Raw genomic sequence first — 19,174 nt, 5'->3', positions numbered from 1 at the left:
AGGAAAGTGGTATTTCTCAATACTAACATGCTTTGGGGCAAAAAAATGTATAGATTCTTTTAATGTGAAAAAATTCAAGGCAGCAAAAGCAAATTTTTTTGCTTAGATATGTACTTTTCCTCCCAATCTCTAAATATGGAAGTGTCTAGGCTCACACACATCTTCTCCCTTAACTACCCTTAGTCCCCACTTTAGGATCTCACACTGTGCCTGGTTTTGACATCTTCTTGGTGCTGAGGACACCTACTTGTTCTATCACCTACTTGAATACCTGTGATGAGAAAGCAGCCCACTTCCATTTCAACTACTTTAACCATTAGAAAGTTCTTCCCTGGGCTAAGTCAAAATACACTGCTCTAATTTCCTGTCTTGTTTTGTTTTACATTGTGTTGTGTTCTGTTTGAGGCAAAGTGTCACTATTTTGCCTAGACTGGCCTTAAACACTTGGGCTCAAGCAATCCTCCTGTCTTGGCCTCCTGAGTGACTGGGACTATGTCACCATGCCCAGTTCAGCACTCTAATTTCTATTGTTTTTTTCCTGGCACACCCTTGAAATATTAGAAAGCAAGCATAATTTCTCTTCAAGGTATAAACCATTCAGATCTTTAAGGATGGCTGCTGCTGTAAACCCAAGTCTCAGCAGTCACACTCCCTATTAAAGTACCAAAAAGATTTTAGTTCCTGATTTCTTAGGACCAAAAATCAAATTGGACCTCTAATCCACCCAGTTCCTACATTCTGTACAACCAAATCATTTTTCCAACATAAGAACAATAAAAACCAAGATTCTAATCAGTAGAATGCAAAAGACTTGACTAACCCTGCCCCATCCTTCACTGCAGAGACACTAGAATCAGTCACAGAATTGACTAAACGTTTCACTTCATCACTGAAAAGTTCTGAGCATTCTGTGAATATGTAAACATTTATAAATGATACACACTACCACAGAACTAATACACTGAGCATATTAGAAAACATATACAAAAATACATGATAAAAGGAGGAGATTTTACATAAAATATAAAGCACCTTTGGTGGAGATTTTTCCCTGCAGTTCAAGGTGCCTCTCTCACATGCCCTGGGCTGTGCACCCGACTCTTTCGTACTGCTGTCTGCACTCGTTATCCCAGTTTCTCTCTTATCTGAAAGTCTCATTTCCCTCTAATACTGTTGTAGCTTCCTGTGATTTGTGAAACTGACATCCTAGGAACTGTATTGTGTAAAAATGTTAAAGGAAGTACCATGTGTGCTGGCTCCCATCCCACCTAAAATCAGGGCACATGGTTTCAATTACCACAAAGGCGTAATCTGTTACTCAGCCTTGAATGAGTCAGGTTCCTCTACGATAAGGAAAAAGCCCTACATTAAAATGCATTCTGCCCTCCTCTAATAAATCGCTATTATTTACAAGAGAGGTGAATCATAGTAACATGGGTACAAAGGTATCAGACTTTTATGTGCCATATAATACTACCTTTTAGTCAATAACAACAGGACAATAAATAAGAAACAGAATATCTTTAAGTCCTTTCTCTTATAGTATCCTCACAAAAATATTTCATTAAAACTCTATTTGAAATGAAATACTTACATTCCCCAATGAACTTTCATGGAACAGGTCTTCTGCATTACACCAAATCCCTGCATTTCTTCAGTATCATCGAAGTAGGAATTTAGGAGCCCTAACCCTTCCGGCTCAGTAAATAAGTCAATTTGACTAATTCTGTAATCCTGAAAAAATACGCATATATAATACATCTATAATAATAGTTACACCAAGTATTGAAAGTTCATTATTCTATGTTCTTACAACTGATTAAAATAAACCTTGAATATGTACATTTCACAGAGCACCTCCATTTCTTCCCTTTCTTATTTGCACTGATAACTTCCTATTATGACTGTCTGGGGGTAGGCTCATTGTTTTAGTCATATATCTCAGGGTTATACTCAAACAAAGATCATCAGAAATGTATTTATTACCACTTTGGAACATGTTTCTCTCGCCTACCCTTGACTCTCTTTGATCACAGGAGTGCTGGCTCCTGTGCTCTGAGGTAACTATCCAAGCACAGAGAAGCTAGAGTGGCTGCACTGGAGTCTTCCTCAACTGCTGTCAAGGTACTGCCAGCAAAGGTTAAACATGTCAAAAAGTGAAGGGAGAGGACACTTCATAATGATGGGATTTAGATATTTTTAAACAGTTTATTATTAATATTATTTGAGCAATGAATAAAAACATAAGGAAAACATTCCACTAATGACATTGTGAAAAAAGGTTCGGCATATCTCATTTATGCCATATCATATTATGTGCTTGGAAATATTAAAAGACTAATTATTCAGAATATCAATTATCATTTAAGTCACTCAGAAATAGGAAATAGCTATTTTCCTCTGCTAAAAATTATTTATTCTTACTCATTCTCATTTAGAACCTTTCATTTCTCTTTTTGCACTTAACAGTGTCTATCTTTATTACACAAACTTGGGATTTTAATTTTCCCCTGGGAAGACACAATTAGTTTTATAAATTTCATGAACAACAATGCAAGATGTTGATATCATCTTTCTCATCGATGACTAAGCCAAGAGATCTTAATCCATAAGGTGGCTTCAACTATTCAAATAATATTTGAATATTCCACATAGAACCTCACAGTACAATTATCAACTGACTTATTTCTGGATTATCTTTCCAAAACAGAACATCTGTAAATTATTCAAGGTAATCAGAAATGATACAGCAGCCACAAAAACTACAGGAAAAAAATCTGTCCATAAAGAACTCATCACAGGATGGGGGATACGATAGTTCAGTGGCAGAGCACTTGCCTACCACGCAGGAGGCCCTGGGTTCAAAACAAAACAAAACAAAACAAAACAAAACAAAATAAAACAAAACAAAACAGAACAAAAACCTTAATGCAATCAGGTTACTAAGTAAAGTACATTTAGAAGATGGGAGGGGCTGGGGATTTAGCTCAGTGGCACAGCGCCTGCCTGGCAAGCACAAGGTCGTGAGTTTGATTCCCAGTACTGGAAAAGAACCAAAAACCAAAAACAACAACAACAAAAAAAAACAGAAGATGGGAATAGGGGCCAGGAGTGAAACATTTACCTTGAGGATTTACCTAACCAATTATAAAAAGTATCTAACCAATCAGAATATCTAACCAAGTAGAATGTGTTTTTTCTGATTCATTTAAGGTGTGCAAATACTTACTATATAGCATATATCCATAAAGTATCAAATATTTTCCCACGTATTTCATAAAACATAAAAATTTAAGAATCATTCTCAAAGTAAGAATCATTTGTGACAGTCAATAAATATTTGCTGAGTGAACAAAATCCAGATTTATCATCACCTACCTGGACCACATGTCTCATTGAACCAATCACTACTGGCTTATCTGACTCTGCTTCCTCATGTCCTTCCAAAGAAGTATCTTCTACATTCCAGAGGCCAGAGAGTTCTAATTCACCTTCTTCTAAAGGGATGGAGTGCCCTTCAAAATTTGGTTTCTCATATAAAATCCAACTAATAACAAAACAGCAAAACCATTAGTCAATCTTGGAGAGAGAGGTTCTCATGACTCAAATATTCTGGCTAATAAATATACCATATTTCAGTAATCAGTTTTCTAGCAACTAAAATAGCAAAAACTTTCCTTAAAATAAAGTTTACTGGGTATAATTAAGCCTCTGATAATTTAAGATCTTAAAGAACCTCTGGGTTATTGTATAGATGATATAGAGCTACCAATGTTTTATGGACTTGCCAGTCAGTAGAAACTTACAAATGATAATATGCCAACTAAATGGATGTTTATTTAAAGTAGTGGGATTTTTTTCCTTTTGTGCATAAATATTTCACTTAAAGGAATTTTAACTTATTTATTATAGTCTAATCCATGTATATGTTGATAAAAAGGACTACATGCATATCAATGGAAAGCATTTTGAAAATATTGTTCCCCAAAAGGCCAAACATTTAGAAAATCCTCATGTTAATATATGACAGTGTTGCTTATGTTGCTTAAGTGCTTATGTTTTCAAGGAAAGAAAAAATCCAACAGAAGTTGCAAAAGATTAAAAAAAAGACTATTAAAAACAAAATTATTATGCAAAAATTTTAGTACAATTTTCAGTCTCCAAATCTATGAATGAAAGCACATTTTATTTTACTAATGATTATGTTGAATACATATATTGAAGTAGCTAAAAATCTACCATGAAAGATGTTGTGTATTTAATCAAATGGAGACATCTAGAGCTCTACCTTCTCCTTACTTCAAATGTTCATAAATAGTTACCAGAGACAAGTATTTATGCCAGACCAGTGGTTTTTTAAAATTTGCTTTTCTTTATTCAATTTCTTGTGCATTTCCAAGAGGCAATTAAACTAGTAAACCAATTTTAGAAATTGTCAAAACATTTATATTTTTATCAGTTTCTTTACTTAAACCAATCTTTTGCAAAGTAAATTTTAGGTTCTGCACTGAACTGTCATTTAAAAAGTTAGCAAAATGTCTTCCCTTATTTATTCTTAAAGTCACATCTGGCATATCAACATGACTATAGTGCAATTCTTATCAAACTTGTTTAAAACTCATTAGGCCAAAGTATAATATTGGCCCTAATTAATGCAAAGCAGTGTTACATGGAGATATATGGAAGAAAGAACCTTGGTCCTCTGCACTTTTCTAGTTCTCCTATTATGAACATGTATCACTCCTATAAACAGAAACATTAAAATCCTATTTTATGCCAGCCCTGGTAACATAGGTTTGCAATCTTAGAACTTTAGGGGGCTAAGGCAGGAGGATCACAAGTTCAAACTCAGCCAGAGGAACTCAACCAACTTAATGAGTCCATCTCTCAAAATAAAAAATGGGTTCGAGATCTAGCTCAATGTAAAGGCCCTAATACCACCAATAAAAATTTTTAAAAAAGAATATATAGGTGTAAATTCCTTACCACAAATAGTGTTTTCTGCATTTTACACTGATAAAGGAATAACTGTAAGTGAAGAAGACCAAAAAGGTAATTAAGGAAAAACATATTGTAAGTCAGGAACCTAAGCATCACTCTTACCATCCTCTAACAACTTTTATAAGTACCACTGGAGAGAGCTTCCAGGAACTACAATCCTGAATGTCACCAAAAACTTCAATATGCTTCTCAGAAACATCTGGTTCACTGAATATCACTACCTATGAGAAAATGAAAGTAGCAGTATTTTACCATACTCCAACAGACAAAGGTAAAATCTAGACTAGAAACAGAAAACAATCTTACCTTTCCAGGTCTGGGATTGAGTTTATTTTGGACACTTCCTCTAAGTGTCTATAATCAAATGAATAAAAATGTAACAATTAATTACAACTTTACATAACATCCTCTTTACCTAAATAAGATATTTACCTCATAATGTCTCATTTTGCAAACATTTCCATCCTGCTTTATGCCAAAATTATATTAACACTGCCTTTAAGTTCATGCTATTAAGAGTATTTTTCCCCAACTGAATTTGACGTTTCAGTTTCTTCTCATTTAAATATATGAACTATTTCTGCTAATGCTAGAAAACTCAGGGCTCAGAAGTTAGACCTAGGTTTTATGTCAGTTCACAGAGTAAGAATCAACATATTGTAATTCTAATAATCTTAGTGTAATCTCAATTACATAAGAGAAATTAGGGGTATTAATCACTTATCTACAAAGAGCTGAGTCAATTTTATGTGTTCATACACACATCCTATCTGAATCTGTAAATACTGTGCTTTCATAGTAACACTTATCATCACATGAACAACTACTAGTCTAACTAAAAGTGTGTATGCTGTATGTCACAATGTACATTGCATGTGGTATATTTAGTGTCTCCTTTTGATGGCAAAACACCTTTTTATATGGCTTCAAAACTAATCATTTTTCAAGACCATCTGACAAGACCAGAAAAACAAGAAACACATAAGACAATAAAAATACTAATTATACACATAAAAATATTACAAAACATGGACTACTTTCAATGCTAACCAGGATGCCTCTTCTAAGGCCTGCTTTGATCTGACTCCTCTTGCATCATACCAGAGTGGAATATGCCCACAAGACCAGAGGAAGGCCCTACTGAGCACTACTAGAAATCAAAATGGCCTACACTTACTCATATATATGTATATGTATGTATAGACATGTATGTGTGTGTGTATGTGTGTATGTATGTATATATACGCATATACACATTAGGAGTACATAAACTGAAAGAAAAGCTTAAATTTTTAAATGAACTGAAAGTGTATATTCTGTTGTCAGACTTCTTAGACTAATTAAAAAGAACAAAGCCACAATGAAGGGGAAGTAGACCAGCAGACACATTGCACTTGAGAGAAGAGAGAATCTGATGATTTCTAAGTGTTAAGGGCAGGTGTAGCTTTCAGTGTATGACCCAGATGTCCTTGGGGGTCCCCAGTATCCTTTCAGAGTGTCCATGAGGCCAAAGCTATTTTCATAATAAGGAGAGGTTATCTGCCCTTTCCATCTCTTTCTCTCCCAAGTACACAGAAAAGTCAAGGCTCCGTGACATGAGATGATGTCACTGTTCTGAAGGCCAGTGTTTTCTAGTGTTTTAAACGCTACTCAGTTTTCAGTTCTGATACAGCAAATTCTGATGGGCAGAACCTATACAAACAAAAGTTCTTTGATGTTCTCAATAATTTTTAAATGTAAATGGGTCCTAAAACCAAAATGGGTGAAACACACTGGTTTGCATAATCACATGAAAAAGGGAATCTGCACAGCAGTTAGAAACCCTACTATACATTTTGCAAGAGCTTCTAGAATCCCATTCTATGACAGGCTTGCAGCAAAAATCAACACAACACTCTGAAACATGCTTTATCCAGATGAGGACAGAAACAAGGGATTCTCTGCTGGTCAGAATCCTATGCTTGCCAAGTAGCTGGCTCGCAGGGTAGGCCACCAGAATTCAAGCTCCCCTCATGCTTCTAGGCAAAGAAAGCTGAGCTGTAACCTGGTACTCTGTTTTCCTCATTCACTGTCCTTCCTCAGGTTGAGTGTCAAGCTTGGGAGCAGAATGGCAGAAATTCACATGAAAAACTCAGTATGGAAAAGAACTTCTTGGTTGGGCGTGTTACTCAGTGATAGAGTATACGGACATGCACAAGGTCCTGAGTTCAATAACCAGTACCGCAAGACAGAACAAACCGAAACACCAAACAAGAAGGAAACCTCTGGCAATTAGATAAAAGATGACAGAGAAATCACTGTCCCCAGGTACTGTATTTTGTGATCCTCACTATAATATTAAAGGAAAGCTCTAATGTAGTTTTTTTGGTTTTTCTCCGGTACCAGGAACCGAACTCTCGACCTTGCGCTTGCCAGGCAAGCGCTTTTGCCGCTGAGCTAAATCCCCAGTCCCGGAAAGCTCTAATGTAAACTTAAAGTTTTTATGCTTCAAAACTTTGCAGGAAAAAAATTTCACTGATGAAAACTAGTTCCTAGTTAACAGAGAATTGTTTCTTAGATGCATAAGATAAACATTCCTGTGAATAATGGGTGAAATCTCAAAATATGAAAGAAGAAATGAAAAAGTTCCTTTGCTAGGAGGGGCTGTTCCAAATAGAGGAAGCAGCTTCACAAATCTTTAAAATTCTAAGTATTGAGCATTCTTACAGAGTCAGTAAGAGAAAAGATGTATCTGTCTCCAAACCCTCGTCCATACTTTTCATGTAAATTCATATATACTTTAAAATATGTACCTCATTCTCCCTAATGACCACAAATGTCTTGAGAAGTCTTAAACCTTTTTGCTTGATCCTCCGTACACAGGTCTTTCAAATTTGAATACAAAAATATCACACACAAGCAGAACTATTTCTAAAGGACAGCATGACGTGCTCACCACTCCTCTCTTCCCTAGCCCTTATAAATATCCCAAATGACACCATATTAGTACTCACCGGTGCATCTGATAATGACATTGCTGAAAAAGAGATGCCTGGATCATACAGACTTGATTTGAAAAGCCCCGTAAAATCAGTGTCGTTGTTTCCAAGATTTGGCGAATTTGACTTAAGAACACTTTCAATATTAGTCTTTTCCATATCTTCACTGTTCTTCAGTTTGGAAAATTTAGTTTCTGGCAAATGTAGGTTGCTTTGTGAATTCAGATTTTCCTTGGTGTCTTCTTTTTGCAGGTACTTTTCCAGGTGGCTTGGACTTTTCAAACTTGAATGAGACGTAGTTAATGAGTTGAAATTGAAGACCTTTGCAGAGTTGTGGGGCGGAACATTTGGCTGTTCTTTGTCAGAGCCACTGGGCAGGGCACCCTCAGTCACGGGCTGCCCCACTGAAGTCAGAGATGGAGAACTGTTCTGAGAAGTGCTGAAAGACGTGGTCATAGTTTTGACTGATGTCACAGAGGGAGAAAAGATTTTGTCTTGTGGTAAAGAAGATAATATGCTTGAGAAAAGTGTACTTTTTTCTAGCCTCGACCTTTTAACTCCACCATTGATGACATCCCTGTTCTCTTTGTCATTTATCTCTGGAGTCACCTGAGAGTCACTTTTCCCATTAGTGTTAGGGTGCAAGGACTTAAAGAGGAGACTGTGTTCAGTGGATGCACGTTTGGGTCTTACTTTGGATTTGGGGTCCAGACTCTGCATCAGATGTAAAGCCGGTGACATTTCTGTCTGACCTTCCTTCTTCCCCAAACCAATAGTGAACACCTTGGGATCGAACACCTTTTCTAAATTGTCCTCGTGAATAGGAGGCATGGCAAAATGAGGAGCAGAAGAGTTTGGTGTTCTGGCCCTTTTCTTCTTCTGAGGCACACACACTGCACTGTCCATCTTTTTTATAATTTCAGTAAATTTTTCCATATCAGAAGAAGAATCAAACACACTGTCGTCACTACCAGTAGAGACATTCAAAAGACTAGCTGGGGTATCCTGGCCATTTACAACATTCTGATCCGGTCTTTGAGGAGTTTCTGAATAAATTTTGCTGCTTGGAGAGTTAATGGGGCTAGATTCAGCTATTGGAGGTATTTGGCTGCCCTCACTTTGAGCCTGGATAGGCAGAGCTTGCCCAGATTCAGCTGGCATGACATGTGAGCTGGAGTTTGCTATTTCTTCTTCTTTGCAACAAGTGTGTTTGGGCAACGTGCTTGTATCGCCCACTACTTCCTCTTGCGGGGGAGTACAACTTGCAACGGAAACCACCTCAAGTTCAGTATTGTGACAACTTGGCAACTGCACTTCTCTAACTTCAGAGCTTTCTGAGATGATCTGGGAGCTCATATCCTGGGTGCTCTCCACCGGAAGTACAAAAGACCTGACCTGGACAAGGACCTTGGATGGACAATCATTTCTCATAGCTTCTGAGCTGTTCTCTGGGGACAATGGAGGGTTTGCCTCTCCTCCTCCAACTTTGAAGAGTGGCATTTTTTCACTATGGTGAGATGCAGGTAAAATACATCCATTATGGTTTTCTGACGCTTTTAGATCAGTGCATGGAAAACTGCTTATGGGAGGTGAAGCACATATATCTTTGGGAACATCCACAGGAATGAGGACAGGCAATGCAGAAGACAAACCCTTAGATGACTCAACTGAGGGCTTTGAGTCAGAAGATGTATTTTGTGGCTTTGGTGATATATCTTTGGTATCACCATTAGAGGGGACATCTTGTGCTGTATGAATCAGATTTTCAAGTACAAGTCTTTTGCTGTCGGCAGCTTCAGAGTCAACTTCTACGTGCTTCTGGTCCTGGGTAGGGATCCGAGCAGTAACCACTGGTTCTGAGGGGCAGCCAGCATCTGTTTGCACATCGTTTGTATCATTCCGGTTGGGCTGAGGACCTAAAGCTTGACCTTCCATGGGCTCTCCTCCCCTTTGTCTGAGTGCTGGGAGAATCTCTTCTTCAGGAAGAGGAACTTTGGTTTCTCCAGATGGTTCCTTCACCAGGACACCATTCTGGTGACTGACTGGCACTACTTTCTTTTCAGGTTGCTCCATTTCCTTGGCTTTTTTGGCTAAATTCAGCTTTGCCCTCCCAACAAATGTCTTATTAGAGGGAGGGATGTTCCTTGTGCCTCGGACGTCAGAGTGTCGTGGGCTACTATTTACCCGTTTGTTTTCAAATAAGGAGATTTTGGTGGCAGTGTTTCCTTTATGAACTGGCTGGCTAAATGGGTTGTGCTCATTTCCAAAACTATCAGGATTCTTAGGAGTTTTAAGATTTAGTTCCACATGCTTGGGTTTGGCAGGTCTGCAAGAAAAAAGCAGAACAGTTATTGACCTAGTTTTAAAAAGTGAACACACACATGCACTAGAACACTATGAAAAGCCAACATCTTCCTTGTCTACGAAACATTTAAACCATCCTAAATACATTATCGAATATTTTAATGGATTTTTTGTTTGAATATGAGGAATGATTAAGTTTTGTAACTAAGAAAATGAGGGCTAACAAATTTGTTTTTTTTTTTTTTGGTTTTTCTCCGGTACCGGGAACTGAACTCACGACCTTGCGCTTGCCAGGAAGGCGCTTTTGCCGCTGAGCTAAATCCCCAGCCCCGAGGGCTAACAAATTTATGGAGCACTAATATATATACAAAGTGCATGGTACTACAGGTGGGCGATATTGCAGGATCTGAACATTAGAATAAACTTAAATATTTAATATATTTTCATACTTTACATCAATCACGTGTTTTTTATTTTACTATAACTTTTAAAAAGTTAATCTTTTTTGGCTTTGTTTTTTTTTTTTTTTTTGAGACAGGATCTCACTATGTAGTTCAGACTGGACTGGAACTTGCTATGTAACCCAGGCTGGCCTTGAACTTGCAGTGATCCTCCTGCCTCAGCCTCCCCAGTGCTGGGATTAGAGGTGTGTACCACCATGCCTGGTTTTTTTTTGTTGTTGTTTTATTTTGTTTTTTAAGGCAGGATCACACCATGTAGTGGAAGCTGGCCTTGAACTTGCTTATGTAGCCCAGGCTGGCCTCAAACTCACACTCATGGTGATCCTCCTGCCTCAGGCTGCTGAGTACTGGGAATACAGGTGTGCGCCACCACACCTGACTTACACTGGGCTTTTTTTTTTTTTTAGACAGGGTCTCCTTGCATTGCGCAGGCTGCCCTCAAATTCATAGTGATCCTCCAAAGTGCTAGAATTATAGGTTGTACCACTAGGCCCAGGTCTAAAAAAGTTATTTTAAAAGGCTGGATTATTAAAAAATTCATGTATTATTGAGCTCCTTAGGTACTTTGTTCCTGTCATCCTTTCCACATAAGATTTTCCTGATTATATGTGCATCTACTGTAAGAAATATTTTCTTTATTTTTTCTTTTTTAAATAATGAGACAGAGTATTGCTAAGTTCCCCAGGCTGGCCTCACACTTGGGATCCTCTGGCCTCACCATGTGGAATGGGTGAGTTTATAGGTATGCACTACCATGTCAGGCAGAAAATATTTTTTAAATCACTCATAATCCTACTTCTTACAGAATATGTCCATTAATATTTTAGCTCATTTCTAGTCTTTTTATATGCATAGTTAAACAGTTTAATAGAACTTTTTTTCTATTATTAGGGTTTGGTATCTTGCCTTTTTTTAAAAAAAAAGCTTACTTAACCTTACAGTTAAAAAATTTTAGGTTACTAAAAAATTGTCTGCAAAGTTTTCTTAATGCCTGCATAAAATTCCACTGTATGTACGTATCATAATTTACTGATAAACTATTCAACTATTGATTTTGTAACCACTAGTGTAAAGAGAGGACCCTCTCTCTGTCACGTTTCTTGGGTATCTTGGGTATAACTGCTCCCTAATAGAAATAATGGCTTTAAATGTACACAGTGCTTTCTTTCATAGGAACAGAATGTGCCCTGTTTGGCACTGGCTGGCCCGGGGCCCTGGCTCTCACACTAATTATCTGTGTGAACGTGGTCAAACTACTTTACCTCTCTGGACTCTATCTTCTCTCTCTAAAAAAAGTAAGTGGTTTAGTTGTTTTTATTTCTCTCCAACTTACATTTAAAGGAATCTCACTATGGCTGGGAATAGCAGGGACTGCAAGGTGAGACTGCCCAGCTCCTTTCAATAAATATTACTCCCACTTACCTGTTTATATCACTTCCACAAAAGCTTTCCTAAAAGGGTTCCAAAGCTTTAAAAAAAAGTTGGTCTAGTAGTTTATAAAACAGTAAAGATAAAAACCACTAACCGTCACTTGGAGTCAAATGCTAACCACTCGAAAAATGCTTTACCTAACATACAAATTTGTACATTCTATTCTAAGGGGAGGAAGCTGAGGCTTAGAGAAAGTAATGTGCTGAGGTCACACAGTAAGTAACAGGGCCAAGCTCTGAAGCAGGTGCTGTGGCCTCAGATACCATGTTCCTGCCCACTGTACTCTTCTGCTTCCCCACTGAGGGTCAGCAGAGACTTGCCTGACTGAGGTCCTCTGGTTCTGTCCATCTTTATCATGTAAGAGCTCAATGAGTTACCAGAATTTCTATGACACAAGGCAATCAGACCTTAAAGCCACTTGATAATGATACCACAAAGACAGCATAAAAATCTCACAGTCTCCCACATGGACGCCACCTTGAGGAAGGGTGGGCCTGTGGAGCCTCAGGAAGAAACAAGCAGTGTACTCCAGGTAAGCTCCCTTATCCTTCTGGGGAGAATGAAAGCCTGCGCTAGATGCCATCAACTTCTTTATAAATGAAAATTCAGATTTCCATCTTTTAAGTTTTTATTTAAATATTCAGTTAAAGGTATGCTCATAAATTTCCCCAAAAAATAAAAATAAATTTTCCCAGACACTGCTGTCCCCATTATATTATTAAAATACCTATTATTAAAATTATTAAAATACATTATATTATTAAAATACCATTATATTATTAAAATACTCCCTTTATCATAGGCCCGTATACTAAATTTAAAAGCAAAACTAACTTATAAGCCTTTCCTCAAAGATTAAATTCTAAACCCAGTGAGACAGTTAGAAATGGAGAGCTTACAAATGCTGCACCAATTAATGAAAGAAGGTTGCGTACTAGGGAATACACCTTTAAAAGTTCTCGCCAATCAGCTCAAGGAAGAGCACTCAAGTCCGTTCATCAAACATCAAAGTAAATCTTAAGATGTAAATGGAAAATGCTACAGGTTAGCCCACAGCTACCTTCTGGATAGGAAACATCTGCAGATTAAAGATCTGCACCAAGATCAAACTACCTTTTACAATCAAACTTTCTGTACTATTAAGTGCTCCTATCATGAGTCACTGCAATTAACCTCATTGAGATTGATTAAAAGGAAGGTTCCTATAATTCCTGTTGCAATGCCTTCATTATATTATTATGAGAGGGAGGAAAAGAATCCGGAATATAGAGAGCCAAAGGTATAGAATAGGAAGACTCGAGCTGGGGATTTAGCTCAGTGGCAGAGCGTCTGCCTGGCAAGCGCAAGGTCATGAGTTCGATTCCTGGTACTGGAAAAACAAAAAACAAAAAACAAGAACAAGAAAACTCTATTTCAAATATATCATTTTAAGAATTTCAAAATTCAGGGGGCTGGGGATTTAGCTCAGCGGCAAAGCGCCTGCCTGGCAAGCGCAAGGTCGTGAGTTCGGTTCCTGGTACAGGAGAAAAACAAAAAACAAAAAAAAAAAAAAGAATTTCAAAATTCAGCACTTTGCAGAGAACATGAAGAAATGATTTTTCTAATACCATAAAGAAACATACAGCATCATGGTCATTATTTTTCAGAGAATACAGAATACTGGTAGTTTTTCTAACTCTTCAGTCTCAAATTGTTTTTAAAAAATAATCTGCTCACATTTTTATCTGCTGCAGTCATAGGAAGAATTAAAGGGTCTGAAAAACCCCGTCAGTCAAAAAGAAATAGATCCAAAGACTAGAAAGAATTATTAATTTTCCACTTCAATAGTTTGCCAATTCAGGTAAGGCACTGTGCAAAACAAAATTACAAAAAACAAACAGTAAAGAAAAATTTTAGCTAAGAAATAATCAGTACTGAGAAAAAGATATTTGGTTTATTTGTATTAGGAAGCAGTCCATGAAGAAGGGTTTCATTGTAGGATTGGCTTTTCTGTCCTTCGTTTACCCTGTTTTTTAACAGTAACACTCTGGTTTTTCCACTGCTGTCTTCCCACTGGAAGACAACTGAGGCATCCCTATTCAGGTATACAGAGACTACCTCTAAGCTCATACTTGGGAAGGTTTCAGCGTGCATTCACAGTGGTCTCCTGCAAACAATGGGCGTCATCCACTCAGCTTCTCCAGCACCACAGTTACGGAATAAATAGCTGACTGTATCCAAGGCAGCTGCTGTAGGTTGGCAGCTGCTGAGATCGCTCATGTTATTCATTAAGCACATTTTCCTCAAGTGTTTACCAAACAAACTTCCCACTCCAAAGCTTATTTCTTCAAGGAACCAAACAGAATGAAACCCATTCAGTTCAAGAAGGATAATGCTGCACAAATACCAGCTCTTTTAATAAATGTGTGAATACAGGAAAAACTTCAGCACTTAACTCATTGTTCACCTATGCTAACTGGAAAGGGGTGAGGCAGGGAAGGCAGAAGTGGAGAAGTTCGATAGCCCCATCCCATCCACCTACAGAAGTCACACTTATCAAGGCCCAATGCCCCAGCTCCTCCAAAAGCCAACAGTGATTTCTTCCTCCCCTACACTTTTGATTTGTCTGCTCTCCGAGTACCAGCAAGGGCCATGAATGTTTCCAGGCAACACTGAATCACATTTGCAGGGCTTTCCTCCCATACTACCTAGAACAATACCAAGTGTAAAAAAGGTATTCAATAAATATTTGCAAAATCAATAAAATTAACAGCATTTATGCCCTTTCACTTAGCCAGTAACCTCCCTGTAAGAACACCTATCTCTTCTTCAATAACTGAAAACGGACTTATAGTCTGGGAGCAAAAATAACAGCAGGTTTCCTAACATTACAGAGGGAAGTAAGCAACCAAATACTTGTACTGGGGACTTTAAAAAAAAAAAAAAATTAGGACAACCATGCACTAAGTTCCATAAGAGGTTCTGTGTATTCTGTTAAACTCACTCACATCTCTGCTGGGTCATATTGAACATAGCACTGCTTACTTCTTGTGTGTTTTAAGAATGTCTTACCCTGAACCAATCGAGGACATTCTTCTTTGACTAAACTCCATAATTAGCTAATGTCAAGCCATTAAGTCTTACCTCTGTTATTTACGTAAACATTGAGCCTTGAGGGTTTTCTTACTTTTACCTTCATTTACCTAAGATCTTAAGTGAAAACAAGAATTAACCCAAAAGGCTGCCAAATGTCATCTTGTTTAACTTTAACTGCGTAACCTGGTCCTTCACTATCTTAAATTCAACACAGCACACAGACAATTGCACAGATGCTAAGACCCTGGGCCCTTCGTTGCAGCTGGCACCGCTGCGCGTGTGTGGACATGCAACTCTGCTTAGAACAATTCCACAGCTACTTACAGGGTCACTTTTGTGGTCACCGTCGACCTGCCCACACCGAAATGGTTCCTGAGCTTCAAGCTGTCAGCCTCAGAAGCTCCAGCCGACCTGCCCAGATCTTTGCTTCGGCCTCCCTCCCCCCGGACATCGAAGTGGTTGGAGACAGGGCCCCTCTTGTGCTCAGTTTTGATCTCCGGCAGCAGCGAGCTGCTCTTGATGGTGAGCTCACGAGGGATGACCCGGGCCGCTTCCTCCCCGCTGTCGGCCGCGGCGCCCTTCGCGTTCGGGCCGGGCTCGGGCGCTCTCTTGGGCGGCGACTCCTTGGCGGGAGCCCGCAGGCCGCTGGCTGGCGGGCTCGGCAACGACTCCGGGGCGCGGCTCCGGCCCTTCCTCTTGGTGGGGGACGAGGCAGGGGGCGGCTGTTTGGTGCGGTCCGACTCCCCGCGGAGCTGCCCTTTGGGGCTGGGCTTGGACTCCGAGCTGAGCGCGGAGGCAACGCCCCCGTCGAGGGCAGCCCGGGGAGATTTCACTTTCTTTTCCGCGGAGCAGTTTGGCGCCACCTCGTCGTCGAACACTGCGTCGTCCCGGGAAGGGCTCTCGGGCAGCCCAGCGTCGGCGCCGGGGGAGTCGGTGGACTTCTGCGACTTCTTCCGCCGGCCGGCCCTGCGGCCGCCTGCCCTCTTCTCCATGTCGTCGGAATCGCCGCAGTCTTCTCCCCCAGGTGTAATTACAACCGGCTCGTCCACCGGCCCCTCAGTCTTTCTCAAGTAGATGTCCAAAGTGAGCACTGTGGCGGGCTGGGCGTGCTCACCGCGCCGGGCCGCGCCGCTAGTGTCCCAGGAGCCGGCCCCGTTCTCTGCGCCCCGGGCGGGAGGGTCTCCGGGCTGAGCGGAGGCGTCCTCGGGGGGCTGGCCGCACGCGCTCCCCTCGGGAACCACAGGGGGGGCTCGGTCGGGAGCCTCGCCTCGTCCGGCCCCGGTGGGCGAGCCTGGCGCACCCCGCGCGGTCTCCCGTTCAGGGCCAGCGCCGGGCACTGCGTCCTCCCCCACACTGCGCACGGGCGGGTCCGCGTTCTCTCGCCTGGAGGCATTCCCAGGTGAGGAATGCAGCTGCTTGGCAGCTGTGGTGGCATCTGGGAAGGTCTCTCCCTCTGCCTGCAGAGGTTCTAATTGGGGTGAATCACTTTCAAGGCACTGCTGCACAACCGCGGCACTGCTGCCAGACGCAGGTGATGGCTCGGCGGCCGCGGGGGCTGCCTGGGTTCGGCCCTCCTCGGCCGCAGCCTCCCCGGGCTGCTCCTCGTGGGAACCCGCCTCGCTCGCGCTCGCGTCCGTTTGCTTTGGTTGGCTGCTCGGAATTTTGCTCTTCTCACTCTCTCTCTCAGGGAGCTTGGAAGAGTTTCCGTCTTTGGGGGACGACGATTTGGCGTTTGAGCTGGTGGTGCTGAGGCTCTCCACCCCGTTTCTGGTGTTCCTTCTCCTTCCCGTTGTGAACAGAGTGCCAAGTTTCCCCAAAACTGGTTTCCTTCTGTTGTCTTCTGGTGGTTGTGCTCTGGACTGGAAAATTAAAAGGGGATGGAGTGAGAAAATATGAGAATCCGGGTATCCCCCCTTCAGTAGCATATTCCAGAACGACTGCAAGCCAAAATGGTAATAGAGCAGAGTTTGAATGATAAAGTTGTCTTTGTTGTGTACTTTCCAACAAAACCCTGGCTTTAAAGATTTTGACACTACAGAGCATAGTATTACCTTTAAGTATAATTACATTTTTAAAGATCCAAATAACTACATGGGCTAAATAAGCATTTCTCAGTTCTTGCTAGTATCTGCTTTTGACCTCAATAAAGATGCAATTTCAAAACCATCATACATGACTACAGGGCAAGGAATTATTTCCCGGAAACAACGCCCTTTCTAGAACGTGTGCGTAAGAGAAAAAAAAAAAACACCACGAGCAGCCTCTGGAGCACTTAAAACATCTGGGTTCCACAGGTGTGTAAAACGAAAACAGAAGAGCGTGGAAGAACCAGCACCTGGCCGGCCGCGCCAGGCGGCAGAGCGCACCTCCAATGGCAGAGGCGCGCGGGCATTCAAACGCCAGGACGCCCCAGCGGCCCCGCCCCTTCCGGCTCCTCCAGAGGCTTCGTCCCGAGGAATGGGGGGCGGGGTGAAGGTGGGCGGGAGGGCGGTAGCACGTCCGCTCTTGGGCGAGGACAGAGGAAGCACAAAAGTGTGTCCGCGCTGCCCTCCGGCCTCCGCCCTCGCGGGGCTCCTAGGGTGCGCGGCCGGCCCCGGGACCTGCCGTCCCATTGGGCGCGGGAAAAAACCTGGGCTTCCTACAGTGCCTGGAGCACAACGGCCCGCACCCGGTGCTGCCCCTAAAGCCAGGAAGGCGCTTAGAATCTATATAGAAAACGCCAAAGTGCGCGGCACGGAGGAAGGGATAGGGCTGGGGGTGGGACGTCAGGGCTGAATCCGGATAAACGACCCCGGAGGACCCCGGACCTTTGGGTGTGGCCTGCAGTCATTTCAGACAGCGCTCCCTCTCCAAACCAGGTGTCAGCTAGAGCTAGCAGACAAGAAAGTAAGCAGTGCTTGGAGACTGAGACGAGCAAAGTATGTTGGTAGGGGCTGTAAAATCACGATTTCAGTTCATGCTTTTTCCAAGTCCGCACGGAGGGACCCACAACCGGTACTCGTGAACCCAGGCGGGCCCAGAGTAGATACCGGGCCACACACCCAGTCAACGCCTGGGAAAGCGCTCTGCCACCGGATTCGCTCACAAACTCCAGGTGATGCTTCTGGCCTGGAAAGCTGTTGGTGGGAACTTTGGAACTAGAGCTGCTGCCCAGCAGACAGGCTAATGTCTGTGCGATCACGGGGAGCTTTTGTAACTTTGGACAGAGCTTTCTAAAATCTAACCAGATTCTGGTCGAGCCAATTCTTCAGTGGTTCTATAACCAACAGGAAAAATTCGGTGTGATTTAAGAAAATAATAAAATATTCTGACTTACTAAGGAAACATTTGGATTCTTTCATGAGTCAGGGTAGTACAGAATGTTTTGTTTATGTGTTTTGATTCTTTGGTGACAGTCAGTCTAGTCCAAGCTGGCCCTGACTTTGATATGTAACCTAGACTGGCCTTTAACTCACGATCCTCCTGCCTCATCCTGCTGACTGCTGGGATAACCTGTGTGTCCACAGCATCTTGCTTGTACATGATTTTTAATCATAATACATGCTTACTGTGCCCTCTCTTTGATACTAAGTGACTTATGCAGGTTTTCATTTTATCCTCCCAGCAACTCTTAAGGTAGGTAATTTTTGTCCCTGTCTGCTAAGGTGACTTGTCCCTGCCCAAGCTCCATAGCCAGTGCAGTCTGACTCTAAATATAGGGCTCTCTGTCTCCATTGCCTGGACAGGCTATCAAACATGTCCTGAAAAAGTAGCCAGGGAAAATAGGTTTGGCTCAGTTCCAGTCCTTGTCACAATAAAACAACTAAGTGTTTGTATCATCCTGTCCTGCCAATGCTGTTGCAATGTTCTCACCATGCGGTAAAGATGCCCAATCAGCAGTCCTCTCTTTGCTGTTAGGCATTTATTTTTCCATCTCACTTTTGG

The 19,174-nt window shown here is 41.4% G+C and overlaps 1 protein-coding gene across 2 annotated transcripts in view; it reads right to left on the bottom strand.

Annotated features, from left to right (window-relative positions):
* Aim1 (absent in melanoma 1) overlaps positions 1-19,174 on the bottom strand; it is a 116,064-nt gene that overhangs the window by 34,849 nt on the left and 62,041 nt on the right. For both annotated transcript variants that reach the window (XM_005377829.2, XM_013510790.1), the window contains exons 2-7: positions 15,575-17,109; positions 7,995-10,305; positions 5,308-5,355; positions 5,104-5,222; positions 3,379-3,547; positions 1,595-1,734 (exon numbers count right to left, since the gene is read on the bottom strand). In XM_005377829.2, the coding sequence (XP_005377886.1) occupies positions 1,595-1,734; positions 3,379-3,547; positions 5,104-5,222; positions 5,308-5,355; positions 7,995-10,305; positions 15,575-17,109 (4,322 nt within the window). The remainder of the gene's footprint in view (positions 1-1,594; positions 1,735-3,378; positions 3,548-5,103; positions 5,223-5,307; positions 5,356-7,994; positions 10,306-15,574; positions 17,110-19,174) is intronic.

Source organism: Chinchilla lanigera, unplaced genomic scaffold, assembly GCF_000276665.1.
Source record: "Chinchilla lanigera isolate Chin_1 unplaced genomic scaffold, ChiLan1.0 scaffold00010, whole genome shotgun sequence".
Classification (NCBI taxonomy): domain Eukaryota; kingdom Metazoa; phylum Chordata; class Mammalia; order Rodentia; family Chinchillidae; genus Chinchilla; species Chinchilla lanigera.
The sequence above is the reverse complement of the archived record's forward strand: the minus strand, read 5'-3'. Positions and strand labels throughout refer to the sequence as shown.